Here is a 14,781-nt window from a genome sequence, read left to right on the forward strand (position 1 = left end):
GGGAAAATAAGATTAAGCATGTTAAGCACAAAGATAGTATTATATAATTAAGCAGTCTAAACAGTCTGAGTGTCTCACACTCAGACAGATATCCTTTTTTTTTTCAAACCATACTGATCTGATTCAGTTAAAAGGACCTGACATATAAAGTAGAAATAAAGTGACAGATATGCACGAGCACAAGACGTAGATTGGAGGGCAACAAGCTTTATCCTTGTGATAAGGGATTTTTCTGCTTCAGTGTGTATCAACAGACTTTTGTCTTTCCTACTTATTTAATCATATAAAAAGCACAACCGTAGCTTTAGTTCACAGGACACATCAGCTGAGGGTTCAGCTGGGACCCTTCCATCTGTTTGGTTGATTCAATTCAATTTAATTTAATTTATATAGCACAAAATCACAACAATAGTCTCCTCGATGCATTTTTTAGTATAAAGTAGACATCCTACATTAAAACTGGGAAATCTTATAAAGGCTGCACAATTTACACCGCCCCCTCCCGCCTCCAGTTCTCTGCAAGCCACTTTGAGACCCAGACATTGAAATCCCAGCTATTCCCCCTTTGATGCTAAGCCTGCTCTGGTCTATGCTTGGGGTTTTTGCTGTCTCCCCATTATAGGCTTTCAGTGTGTGTGAGAGGAAGAAGCTCAGCAGAAAACCACACTGCCATATATATAATTCGCTGCAGATGGAATAACAATCCTCCATTTTTCCCAAAGTGTTCCTGACTGAAAGACCCAGGAGTAAAATTCACTCATGTTACTTTGCATTGTCTATATGCCCTTTGGGGATGAAACCCTACCCACGAACGACAACCTGCAAAACACCTTTTCCAAAGAGTCTTACGGCCAACTCTGACTTCAAAACAAAACTTTACAACGCAGCTTTATTCCCCTGATCATTCTTTGATAACAACTCGAACACAGGTGCACAAATTGATTACCGCCATCTGCACCTTGGTTTTGGGATGACTTCATCTGGAACAGGCGTCCAAATAGACTCTGGTGATTTCTGCTCCTTAAACCTTCCATCAAACACAGCAGCCAGCTGCTCCATGTCAAAGGCGCACACCGCCGAACCTGGAATGCTACAGAGACAGAGACGGGCGATTGATAAAAACACATTGAACTGACACAGAATGGCTCAGTGTCAGCAGGCTGTACGTTCCAACGAGGCTGCGGGAAGAAGAAGTGACGGAAAAGAGAAGATGAGGTAGATTATAGCTCGGCTGAAAAATAGACTGTGAAACTTGAAATAGGAAAAGAGTTCAAATATAGAAAGTCAATTGTGACAAGAGAAAGAGACAGACACCCGGCAAAGATGACAAATTGGATATGGGCTGTTCATATTTTGACATCCATTACTGGAACACAAAGGAAATCGGTAGTGAGACGAAGAGAAAAGCAGGGTAAGACAGATGCTGTCAACTCTGTGTCCAAAGAATAGATACGCGATGGATGCAACAGCTAGGTTAGGCCCGTGAAAAGATCTTGGCTGGAATTCCTGAAATATAAACCAAACAGGAAGTGAGTCACTGAATATTTTCTCTTCACAAAGGGGCAGAAGATTCCCGTAAAGGAAACGAACCCAACAAAATGTTACAGTAAAACGCCTGGTGCACCTCGGAGGTTGTTCAACTACTCGCGGACCCAGCGAAAGGGCGCAGAGCATCTGTTCTGAGAAGCGTTTGTGTCCCACACTCGACACGAGCAAACACACACTGACAAAACCAACAAATACAGACACATTCACACAAAGTCAGACTCACTTCTGAGGCCACGTTTCTGCGCTTCGACTACGGAACAAAGGAGTAAAGAGAGCGGTGTCAGGGTGAGATAAGAAGTGAGTTTTTGAACATGCTTCCTCCTTCCACACTGAAGTCTCTGTGTCCTCATCAATGACTAATGGAGTGCGTGGTGTGAGAACAGTGACTCAGTATTAATACCTTAGAGATACACACACACATTATAAAAACCTGAGACTGAGTCACCTGGAACCTGCTGCTACATAAAACCCACAGAGTCCCCGTCTGTTTATTTCCTCTTCTCACGCTTCCTTCAAAAGTAAATGTCCAGCTGGTGAATGTGAGGGTCTCTGAAGCTTGCCCCCAGGACGCTGCATCAAGCTGAGAGGCGTTTCTGTGATTGCCCCTTGAAAGCCGCAGCGTTTGTTTGGAACGGCAGCACCTGAAGGCTGGATTTTGGTTGCGGTAGGGAGCCGCGCTCTCCCGATGTGCCGTTTGATCGGGTCACGCCGTCTCCCTGGGTACTTATCGTTCGTAGGCAGGAATGTGACTCGACCCCGGGCGGCACGGCGGAGCTGCGGGCGTATCTGTGGACGATACGGCGTCTCTCTCGGGGCTGCAGGCACCAGATGTTATGTTTGACACATCTGCCAGCTTTGCATCACCGCCAGCTTGGCTTCCTTTCTCTACCTTCGCCCGCCCCTCCAGCCCCCGGCTCTATGTTTCTCTCTCGCTGCAGGTCACTGGGCTTGGCCCGTGTAGGGCTCGGTGTCTGACAGAAGCAAGCCAAAAAGCCTCGGGCTGTTTATCTCACAGAACTCTCCTAATTATTCTCACTCTTATTTTTATTCTCTTTGTCTCTCCCACTATTTTTTTAAGTCTGTGTGTGTTTTCTCACACACAAAATTCATTTCCAATAATTTTCCTAGTTACTCCCTCATACTCGAGACTGCTTTCCCTTTGTTTACATCTCCATCATTCCTTCAGCCTGCTGAAATTTGCCTTCTTTGCTGGTGTTGAGTGGCAGACTGTCAAGGCTTACAAAGACTCGTGTGATGTTTGTCTGAGAGGACTTCTGTGGAGTCTGAAGGGCTTCCTCGCTGTTTAACAAACTCACTGACAGCCTGAAATATTTTCACACCGTCCAAACGGATGCGTGACACCAGGATTTTACAGGACGGAAGGAAAATCTTTTAATTGGTGGTTTAACTCTTACAGAGACTTTGGATATATGTATTTATAGATTTTACATCAGGGTTATAAAATTTCTGTTCCGGTATAAATATAGAAAGATGATTTTGTTCAAAAAAAGGTCGAGAAATAAAATTTGTAACCTGTAGCATTTCTACAGACAGACTTAAAGCTTTTTTCTGAGGTTTCTGATGAAACTGTGGGCTGTCACTGGGCAAGAGGCTCCCGTAAAGTATGTTGTAAAATGTTATAAAAAAAAGGTTTACTGGAACATTTTCCACTTCTACCATTTGGATCATTTGTGCCTTTTTGTTATGTCACAGATAACGTTTCTATTTTCCATTTATTATATTTTCCAGCATTCTGTTTATATTTTGCCTTTCAATCTTAGCTTATGTTCGAGTTGCTGTGTATCTTGGTTACTGCAGTATTTAGTTTTATGCGTTTTTGTTCCCGTTTCTGCATTGGTCTCGTTGTCTTTCTTTGTTCGGTTGTGTCTCTCTTCCTGTTTTATTACCTTCCCCACGAGTTGTTTTGTTCGTTATCGTTAGCTGTTCCTACCTGTATCCTCTCCCCTCATTATACCAGGAGTATTTAGTGTCCCCCTGTCCTTCACTGTGTCCTTCGTTGTGTCCTTTGTCGTGTCCTTTGCCGTGTCCTGCCTCTGGGGAGTGTGTTTCCTTGCTCCATGTCTCCCTGAGATTCCTAGTTTGGGGATTGTTTATTCCAGTTCAGCCACAGTTTATATTTTTGTGTTTCTGAATTAGTTGAGCATTAAAGCTCCCCTTTACTTAACGTTTGTCTCACGAGTCCTTCATTTGTGTCCACATCCTGCCCGCCACGCTGCTGAACTTTGACAATTATGTTTTTCATACTTTCTCTTGATCTTTCCCTTTGACGTCCGTGTGGATTTTTCGTTTTCTCTCTAACTTAACCTCCGTGGCCTATTTTGACAAACAAACCTCGCTCTTAAACTCTCGCTGTTTGGGGTGCCGTGGTCGTTCCACGTGCTACCTGTTCCTATCCACTGCCCATTTCTCAAGAAACAGCTAGCTGCCTCATTATGTATTCTGGTGCCTTCTCTGCTTGCAGACCCAGGGGGTCTAGCTTGCACAGCTGTGCATCCTGGCATCGTAAACCTGTTCTCCTCCTGCTCCTTGTCCTCCTCATTTCCCCTCCTCTGCTGTGTTTTCCCACAGGGGCATCCTGCTGTCCGACCCCTGGGATTCTTTACAACCAAACCCAAACATGGCCTCCCGCTCTCAGGATGCAGCAGATTTACTCTGTTTTCCATAAAATATTTTTCTTCCATTCCTGGGCGGTTATAACAAAACTAATGAGCTGTCAGTCTGTTCCAGGAGAAATAGACGTTTTTAGCTGGCAAAACAACGACAAATAAAAATAATGAGAATGGTTTGTTTTCATTACCAGCCCCAGGTAACCCTTCAGTTTGACATCCCGCTGCTCTTTTTTTAAAGATATATCATTTATTATATAAACTAGGAAACACAGCTACCAGAAAGCTCCTACACTTTCTCATAAGTTTGATGTTTCCATGACCTTTTGAGCATCAGGTGTGCCAGGAGGGTGGTCGGTAGGAAGTCTGGACTCCTCTTTCATTCCCGTTGGGAGAGAAATGACCCTGGGCTCCGGCGCTGGATCGACAAAGGAACTGGCAACCTGGGGTGATGTTATGTTCTGGAAACGAAGATGAAATGATCCCACAATGATCCAAAACAGTGGAGCAGCTGTAAAATGACTCCAGGAGTACGTGGCTCACAGGTGGAGATGAGTAACTCCCGAGCGTCCAGGGGAGACAGTAAAACCCTGACTTCATTCCCATGCTACAGTCCAACACTGCACAGGCCAAATAGCAGGAGAGAATGGCTCTTTCCTCCACTCCCGGGTCCTTCTTCGTGCTGTTTTCACTGCAAGCTGCCAGCCAAAGCAATTTGTCTGGCAAGCACTTGGCCAGTGTGGCGCAGTGGGCCACACCGGGGCCAGTGGGAGGTTTTTTTAGATCACCTCACACATTCTCTGTATCTCTTTGTGTTTACTTTCCTCTTTATCTGTCCATCTGAACCTCCTTTTCTCTCTGGCTCGGCTGCGGGTTATTTAAAACAGGGCCCAGCGGCAGGTTGCGCAGGCAGGTGTGGGCGTGTGTGTGTTTAGCCGGCGCGCTTCTTCGGTAAACTGTAAATGCTGTTATCTGGGAACCGCTGTGAATGTTTCCGAGTGTGCGAGTTTGTGTGTGCATAAAGCATCCATCTGTCTCTGCAGGCAGTGGCCCCCACTCGCAGCGGTGCCCTTCCAAACACGCAGATAAGATGCAGCTGATGAAACAATTTTAGATGTCAGAGAACGCACGTGTTGTCCGTTATTGACTTCCTCGTCCTTGAGTTTCTCATCCGTCTCTTCTCCTCTTTATCTTTTTTCTCCCTTTTAAATGTACTTGTCTCCTCTGTGCTTGTCCCACCGTGCACCTCCCGCGCCCGCTGCGACAGAGCTCCATTATATTCTAAAAAATAAAGATATTCTTATAATGGGACCACTGATTGATGGCAGATAGGCTGCTGGTGGCATTACAGTGAGAGGTTTGGATTGCTATCGCACCAAAAAGAAGGCGGTTGCGAGCATTTCCAAGTGTGTGCTTTAAAGTGCTCGCTCTAGCAGACACAGCAAATGCCATTGAGGTAGTGTAACATGAGTGGGCCATCACAGAGAAACTATACTGAATCCCGCTCTATAATATGAGCCACTTAGACTGCAATATAGTCATAGACTTTCATCCTTCTGCTGCTCGGAGGACGCAAACATTCAGAGCAATTTAGGCTCAGACTTAGTTCTAAGATGATGCCTTACAATGCCGAGAAAAACAGCATCAAAGTGCTCGGTGAAAGCATCTTCAAACGCAGCATGATAAGCAGATTACTGTAACTGTATGAGGAAAGAGACATGGGATTAAAAAAACACACTGCCAAGGCTCATCGTTTGAGTCAGCTGTGACTTACATTTTCTTTTCTCACTTTTTCTGGGTTACAGTTTGTGTTGTCTTTGGCTCTGCTAATGCCCTCAGCCTGCAGTAATCCCCCACTTACCGGGTAACATCTCTCCTCCTCCCTCCTCCTCTCAGCGTTCTTCAGTTTAATCGTGTCTTTCAACAAATCACCCTTTTGTCCTCCATGAAAGCATTCCATGTGTCTTAGATTACTCTGTACAATCCTGACCTCTGCACCCCAACACAGGCACGTTCGTTTTTCTGGAGCTTGTAGGAAACCTTGCTCTTTGTCTCAGAGTCGGCGAAGATACAAACTATGGTGGTCCACAAAAGAGGCAACTACACACATGTGCATTTCTTTAAAAACACCAACCATGACAGAGACAGAGGACCCCCCCCAGGCCTCATTCACACATTTATTAAACAAAAAAATCTATAAAAAAATAAACAACCCGCAAAAAAATGCACTTAAAGGCAGAAAGGTTTACAGAAGTCAGTCCCTTTGGGGTTCTGCTGCGCGTATGATGTAATATAAGCAGTGATTTCACGAAAACAACTCAATGTTGAGTTATATATCACACCTGAACATCCCATACTGAGTTCATACAAAGGCAAAGAAAGAGCAGTGTCATAAAAATGTGTAATGGACAAAGGAGTCTGGGACACAACCGCACTCTGTATATAAAAGATCAACAGTTAGAGTCTTGACTTGAGCATTTTCACCAATTTTGACATTGTTCATGTGTGCAAACCTACTTTATCCTGCTTTTTTACTCTAATGAAGAGCATAATTTTTTAATGAACATTCAGCAAGACTTTAAATACCATAAGCTCACCAAGAAACAAGTACAGCTGGACTTTCTATAACCAGAGGACTCGTGAGGATTCTTTGAGAGAATGGAGGTCTGCGCTGGTCGAATGTACATGCCGCGCTCTTCACATATGAAGGAAAGGCCACGATTCAGGGGTCTTAAGTCTCCCTGTGTGTGAGAGAGTCTCCTGTTTGTGCAGGTACCTGTTGGCTGGTGTGGAGAACACCCCCAGGACGATGTCCCTGCCGTGCATCCTGATGATGGGGCTGGTGGAGTGGAGCAGGTTAAAGTAGAAGTGGGAATCGCCGGGCACGGAGCAGTTCAGACGGGCCTTTAAGAACGACGTCCACTGCTTCTCCAGGACGCGCTGAGACCCGCCTTGATCCCGCTTGCATACCCGGGCAACGCGTGACACCACCACCTGTGAGGAGCCGCGAGCAGAGAATATGATACTTACTATACAGAACGAGCACAGCTTGCTTATATCTCCGATGACTCCAAAGCTGGGCAGTTAATATTTCCTGAGGTTTCATCTTGAAAACTACATATTAAAAAGCTCTTTTTAACTCCAGGGCGATCTCTGAAGAGTCATTTGCATGCTATTTGCAATGTGGAAACCCTTTTTTGACAGATCATTGTTTTATAATGCTAAATCTAATATCAATTATTCATGAAAATGTCAGTGCATCTCAAAATTGCTTCTTTGAACACACAATAGCGATGCCGCTTAAGTATCAATTTACTCTGCTCTCTGTAAACATGTCGCAGCCAGGGGCCTTTTGCAAACACTCCCCAAAAGTGAATTGCTAATTTATTAATGAAACAGGTTTATATTTATTTATTTTTAGTTTTAATAAAGATGCAGCTACTGCTCTGGGGGCAAGAAATATATCAAGTCAGTAGAAAATCGACCAGTTTTTCTTAGGTTAATACAGACAGCTGGTAATAACGTGACTTGTTGCATTAGATATGCATGTAAACAAATACAAAGGTGAAAGGTCATCGCAGTTTTTAACAGAGAGATACTAGACCTGCAGCTCTCTTCATGCTTGCATTCTAATGATAAATTCCCACATTTCTCTCCAGTTCTTTTTAAAAGATGCTGTGAATGGACCTCAAGGTAATGTGAGAGTGCTCAGCAGGGGAGGAGAATATATTTCCTTCGCAATGACTTCTTTACCTTCTCCAGGTAATTGAACTCCATGGCTATCTCTCTGAAGAAGAAGTAGATGTGAGGTCCCCACTCCACAGCACTGACAAAATACGGCTCTGTGTCGTAAGAGAAAGAAACACTCAGAGAAGCAAACAAGAAAGGCGACGTGTGCAGGAGTAGTGCACGGAGAGAACAGGTTTCATGAAGTACAGGCGAGAACGAGTATAACAAAACAGCATTTCCATTTGCAAATGCATCATTAATTCCCACAGCAACCGAGCGACATGGGGGCAGTGAGAAAGAGGCAACGGCCATGCTTAATTTCATTACATGGTGAAAGGGGATTTCACAGCAAACAATAAGCACATTATGACTCCCTCGTGCTTCCGAGGAACGAGGCAGGCGTGCCTGGGACCTTCTAAAACCTGTGTGAGCATTAAGACCAGGGGCTCGGGCAATGTGATTGGCAGGTCCACTCAGTCTGGTGACAGTGTCCACCAATCACACTCTGTATTTTTACTTTGTAGCATAAACACCGCAAGAAGGTTTCTAATAGCACTGGAAATGCAAAGTGTCTTACTCTCGAATATTCGAACTGTAAAAAAACTGAAGGATCTTGCGTTTCAACGAATAACAAAAGCCGTAGTCTGTGAAAAAAGCTTTCATGCACTGTGATTGGCCCGCTTGTTTCCAGCAGTCAAAGTCACCAACAAGTGCACGCAGTGTTTTTCAGTCAAACGCGTCACGTCAAAGGAAGCAGACGATGCTGCACACGGCGTTGAAGGGGCATGACGGGCTCAACGGTGGAAGCATTTTACCTGCATGCTCGAATAAACATACACATGTGCCAAATGTAGCGTGTATCTAGGAGCATGGCTGTGAATAATGAATACACAACGAGCTTGTTGCGAACACAGCTACCGTGCCAGTGACGCTGTCATCACAGGTATAATTTATGGTAGATCTGCGGCTTTTTTGACTGACATGTGCATCATGTATTAGATTCATGAGGCACTTTAAATGGTTAAAAACTGAGTATTTTTACAGGTTTAGATTAGGTCTACTAACAGATTCTGCTGTACTATCACAGCAGCATATAAAGTTATTAAAATTAGCTTCCTTTCCCCCTGAGCCAACAAAAATATACAAGGATAAAGTAAAACTTTGAGATCCTGTTGCAGGCCCGGGGGGACAAACGTTTGGTCGGACACTGTGTAATATGGGTGATTCTGTGAAAGAGGCAGCTCTGTGTACAGCTAGCTGCCTGCATGCTGACTCAGACCTGTCCTACCAGCATATGCATCGATCCACGTGCTGCTAAGTAATGTGGACACAAACTCCAGCCATCAGACTCACATTAACATCAACAGCAGGCGTGATGCTGAGCGCGCTGCGCCGACATAACTATGCTTGACGGCACACAAACGAACACGCCCACTCAAAGCGTCCACACACACACACGCACACGTGTCTGCAGATACCTCTGAACCACTTGGAGTCGTGCTTCACGGTGCGCAGAGCAGGACTGTCCCCGAGGCTACGGTAGATCACCGCGTCGATGGCCAGGAAGTCCGTCACTGTGGCCGTAAACAGATTCCCCTCTGATACACACAGACACACAGACACACATAAAAACAGCTGGTGAGTTGGATCGTCTGCCAAAGCACCATCATAAACAGTGAAGCTGGAGTTAATGTGACCTTTTATGCGCTGCATTATAAACACGATGTGACTGACCACTCAACAATGTAATTGCAACTTTTCTACACGCCCACACAAAAATAACATTCGTTTCTTTTACTACCAGCTAATATCAGATAAGGATCTGAACAGTTTCAGACACACTATTGATTATTAATGAACGAGTTCAAACACAACGGGGTAAACTGAAGCTGAGGAAACGCTGCGGCTCTCTTTTGTTCTGCTCAAGGGACAAAAATATCTTTTGATGACATCGCACACTTCCTCATTGTGTGACAGCACACGCTAAACAAACCATGTCGTACCTGCGACCAGAGCTACGTTGGCGTGTTTGGGATCATAGGGACACCGGGCCATCCCACTGACTGTGTCTCCCAGCATCTCCAGAGTGTCTCCCTGTTAAATCACACACACACAAACACAATTAGATGCATGCATCAATCTGGGTACTCCAAACAATATGAATACATCTACAGCAGCATCATGAAAACAAACCACAAGAGAATGGCAATTAGGGAGTGTTACCATAAGTGCAAACTAATGATTCACTGGAGGCAATTAGGCACAGCGGCAAACAACAAGAGAGTCCCATTTTCATCCATAAATAACACACACACACAGACGCATACACATCTATGCATCCACGTCCACACGTGTACATTTCAATAAAATTGGCAGCTCATGTAATAAAATCTCTGTTATTCTTTCACTATCAATTACACAAACACAAACCGTTTAAAGGTCGCCGCAAGCAACTATTTGAGGAGAGCAGCAGATTTGGAAGACTTCAGCTCTCATCGGCTGTTTGAAATGAAATAATTTATAGGTGTCATTTCATTAAAACCCTGCTTTAAATAAAACAGTAGCTAGCATCACTAACTAGTCCCCAGAGAAAATGTCAGCCTATCAGGCAGAGACAGGTGAGGTATACGCTGTTGTAGAATGTCATTAGCGGCTGACAGATAATGGGGCAAGTACGTCTCAGTGTTCCACTGTTGCACTGTGTTTGAAATGTGAGAGACTGAAAATAACACTTATCTGAGAAAGCCTTTGATAGTGAAAGGATTTTTTTCCTCTCTCTCTTTCTCCCTCCGACTCCACTGCCTTCGTTCCTCATTTAATATCGCTGCGGAATGATGTGAAATCACCCCAGTCGATGATTAATATTTATGTGCAGGTTTTTTTTTCTTCTTCTGCAAGTTTAAAACGGTTACTGTAATGGGGATAGGCTAAGAAGTGGAGCGCGCTCCCTGCACGGTGGAGGATTCTGGTGACTTGCTGCTTGATGGATGCAAACCTTCAGAATCTGACAAATGTGCTGTGGGACAGTGCTGGAGAAATATTCAGAACACATTTTGGCTAGTAAACGCTTACAGTTCTAGCTCGAACTCTGGCATCTTTTAGATTCCGCCTCCATCTGTGGCATTGCTTTTCTCTCTTTACCGCAACAAGTCACGTCTCAGCAGCCTTACTCTGTGAATACGCTCCTCTCCCTCTTTTCCCCTCTTTGTGTTCTTCTTGATTTTCTGTCTCTGACTCTCAATGATAACAAGCTTGGCAGACCACAAAGTTTAACCGCCGAGAAATAACAACTGTTGTATCTCAGGAAAACGAGGCGCTGGAGCTGCCAGACAACAAGGATAAATAACTCCTGGGGAGGCAGTCGGCACTGACTTAACTGCTTGACAAACAGCTCTAATGAAGCTGTGCGTTCTCACCTGAACAAGTGCACTAATTGATCTATAGGAGGGAGACTCTGTTGTAAAAATAGACATTATTTATCAGCTAAGAGGCGCTCGACCGCTCGCAGGTGGCGGCGTAGGGCGGCTGCGATCACCCGCCTTGGGTTTACTTACAGTGTAGTTGGCACACAGCGGGTTGAAGGCGTTGGTTCCACACAAAAACAAGCCTCCGTTTCTGCTGAGCAGCACTTTGATGAAGTTACGGCATTCATCCTGCACGAGAGAAAGACAGAAATACAGAGAATAGGCTTAATATGCAGGAGGGGTGAGTCTGAGGAACAGATGATGGCGCAAATAGAAAAAAACCCTTTATTTTTCAGACGCTGATTAGCCAAACCGCTCTGTGAAATGAAGCTTTTCAGCTGCCTGATGTGTGGAATTATCACACCATTACTGCTGTCAATCACAGTGATACAGTCTGAACGTAGCCTGCAGAGACTTTAGGCGTCTACCCCCTTCACACATGCATGCACACGTGCACGCATACACACAGCAGTTGATTGACGGAGGGTAATCCAAAGCAGCCTTAGGATTTTAGAACAAGCGGCAGATTTAAGGCTAATTTCTCAATACGTGAAGCGCGTGTAATGAATAAATAACAGCAAGTCGCATTTTCATTCTTTGAACAGTCGTGAGTTCAGCACCACCATGATGGCGGTTTTTGCCCCACAGTCCCAAATACAGATAAATGTTGGTGTCTCCACACATATACTGTGTTGTTACTGTTAGCTTTTTTATTCATTTATACTGTGCTACTAAAAATGTTTCTTCATTTATTGTTAAAGCACGTTATCGATCATCTTTAGCTCATTAGAAGGCATCATTTATTAATTTATTTATTAATATTTTTAGTTTTCAATTTGACCTCATGTACCAGTAAAGTGCATCTATTTGTTTCAGCCATGTCTGTCATGTTAAACATACTGTATATCTATATATCATACCTTATATCTCAACAGCTTATTGATTACTTTAAGCATTCTCGTTTATTCATTTCTGATCGATAACTATTTTAATCACAGATCTGTAACTGTACAGGTTAGCTTATGTGTTAGCTACTGTGCAGACTTCACTCTCTTTCCTGCAGCATTTTGGTGAACGAGCAGCTTTATTTATTTTTTAACTTCCTTTTAATTTAATTACTGGAAACACTTTTCTAATCTTTCTGCTCACCTATCACTAATTCCCGAGTACTTTATTAATTTCCATGTTCTGCTGCTTTCAGCTTCATATTTTGAATGCAATCATTGCACTTCACCCTCCGTACTATTTACTTATTATTTTAGAGATTAATTGCATTATTATAGATCAAGCTACTGAGCAATATATTGGTGATCAAACTCAGTAGCTGCAAAATTAAAGAGATATAAATCAATAATTAGAATCTAATATATAAAATCATATATATGATTTTGAAAAGTGTCATTGCACATAATGAGCACATTTAGTTGAGGTAATTTAGCTATATTTGATTATACCACCCACGCACTATTATGCTACTTAACTAAGATTATTCGTTTATAGGAAAGGATTTTGTTGAAACTCTTTTCACTGCACACAAAACAAATCTGTAAGACGACACAGGGCAGCGCATGAGCCTGAAAGTATGATTTTATGTTCTGATTTCCTGAAGGAATTTTTCCATCCATGGTTGCTAAGCACAAATTTCAGATGTGACCTTTAACTGTAAAAGTCAAAAGGCACTGACAGCAATTTGCACTTGCACAGCCGCCCGAGTACGCATGAGTGAGTGGTCATGTACAGTAGATCACTGATACAGCCAGCAACCCCCAACCCACACCACAGCACACCACTGTCCCAGCCACGATGGCACCAGCTCTGCCACACACACACACACACACGCACAGACACACCAGATGGGGTCTACTTCAAGACCACCGCCCACATTAATGTTGATGGAAAGAGGAGCAGAGATGAAATAAAAGTGGTGTGTGTGTGTGTGTGTATTCATATCTTTGTGGGGACCAAAAATGGTAAGTTTACTATACTTGTGGGGACCAACAATCCTTATGGGGACCAAAATCCTAGTCCCCACGAGTTTGAAGGCATTTTTGAGGCTGAAAATGTGGTTTTAGTGTCAGGGTTCCAGGTGGTTTATGGTTAGGTAAGTTTAGGCTAAGGGTTAGGGTTAGGCATCCATTTTTAATGGTTAGGGTTAAGGTAAGGGGCTAGGGAAAGCATAATGTCAATTAGATGTCCCCACAAGATATGAATACCCAACATATGTGTGTGAAAGAGATCAGAGGGAAAGCAGTGATATGCGAGACGGCTGAGTGTTATTCCAGATGCTCCACCCTCTCCCCCACCTTTCCCCTTCTCTCCCCGCAGGGATCTCGTCTTTCAGCGGGAAGAAAGAAACAGGAAAGCAGGAAGTGTTTCCACGTGAACGGTGTGAGCGCATGAAGTGAGTCGAGCGCAAGGTGCAAATTTCTAATGGTTGCGCCGCTATGTGACAAACAGAAGTGCGACTGTCACAGTACTTGCGGGCGTGTGCGTGTCACTCCCACACACGCAGAGTGTTGCGTGATGCATATAGTTAAGTACACATGTAACGAGTACGTTTGTGTGTGCGTGCATCAGAATCACAGCACAGATGCAGGCTCGTGTGTGAGAATCGTTTGCATGCTGTTTGTCGGTGGGGCTGCAGTCTCTCAGCTTGGTCAGAGCTGTAATCACAAAGCCAGATGAAGCACTCTTAATAACAACCCAGACCCACTGCCAGCATCTCGGAGATGGGAGCGAATACTCAGAAGAGCCAAACCGCTGCACAAATGTGTTCACTTGGCAGTGGCTGTTCAGCTAACATTAAGGATTTCATGACTTTAGAATAAAACAAGGTTTATAACATTTTAACTATTCAGTTCTGCACTTTACAGACATCATCCAAACTCATCCTGTGCTGCACACATGCATTTTATTAATCCCCATTCATCTATTCCAGGGAGTCATTTGGCACTCCAGATACGAGTCTTTTTTTATTCAAAGCCCAATTCAGGCAGCAGCAGGATTAAGGTTTTACTGTGGGCTCCACATTAAAATAAAAAAAACAACAAACCTATTATAAAGGATCACGCTGTGAATTAAACAATCATATATAAACCCATGTGCTGTACGGTATGATGCCTCCTCCCCTTTTCTGTGCATCCCCTCTCCCTGGGTAGAATCCAGGCAAAACGCCACCTGTGCTGGCTGGCAAGCCTTCCCGAGACCCAGACGACTGCAGCCCTCCTCCTCCTCTTCCTTCTCCTGCTCCTCTTACTGACAGCGGCAGAGCTGCCTGTGCTCTGAAAAATTAATCTGCAGCACAGATGAGTTACACAGGAGCACACGCCTCGGTGCAAATATGGACGTAATTGTCAATGAAGGGATAAATTTACAGAGGAATGAGAAAAAAAGAGAGTGTGGAAAGCTACCAA

At 44.0% G+C, this 14,781-nt stretch overlaps 1 protein-coding gene across 1 annotated transcript in view; it reads right to left on the bottom strand.

Annotated features, from left to right (window-relative positions):
• sema6bb (sema domain, transmembrane domain (TM), and cytoplasmic domain, (semaphorin) 6Bb) overlaps nt 1-14,781 on the bottom strand; it is a 134,820-nt gene that overhangs the window by 44,053 nt on the left and 75,986 nt on the right. Inside the window, exons 6-11 of the mRNA XM_085447643.1 lie at nt 11,459-11,557; nt 9,908-9,998; nt 9,383-9,502; nt 7,929-8,017; nt 6,952-7,169; nt 959-1,090 (exon numbers count right to left, since the gene is read on the bottom strand). Coding sequence (XP_085303769.1) covers nt 959-1,090; nt 6,952-7,169; nt 7,929-8,017; nt 9,383-9,502; nt 9,908-9,998; nt 11,459-11,557 — 749 coding nt within the window. The remainder of the gene's footprint in view (nt 1-958; nt 1,091-6,951; nt 7,170-7,928; nt 8,018-9,382; nt 9,503-9,907; nt 9,999-11,458; nt 11,558-14,781) is intronic.

The sequence above is a fragment of the Copadichromis virginalis genome, linkage group LG23, assembly GCF_057382275.1.
Source record: "Copadichromis virginalis isolate Kocher_CV1m ecotype Utaka linkage group LG23, C_Virginalis_male_GT1.1, whole genome shotgun sequence".
NCBI classification, from domain to species: Eukaryota; Metazoa; Chordata; class Actinopteri; order Cichliformes; family Cichlidae; genus Copadichromis; species Copadichromis virginalis.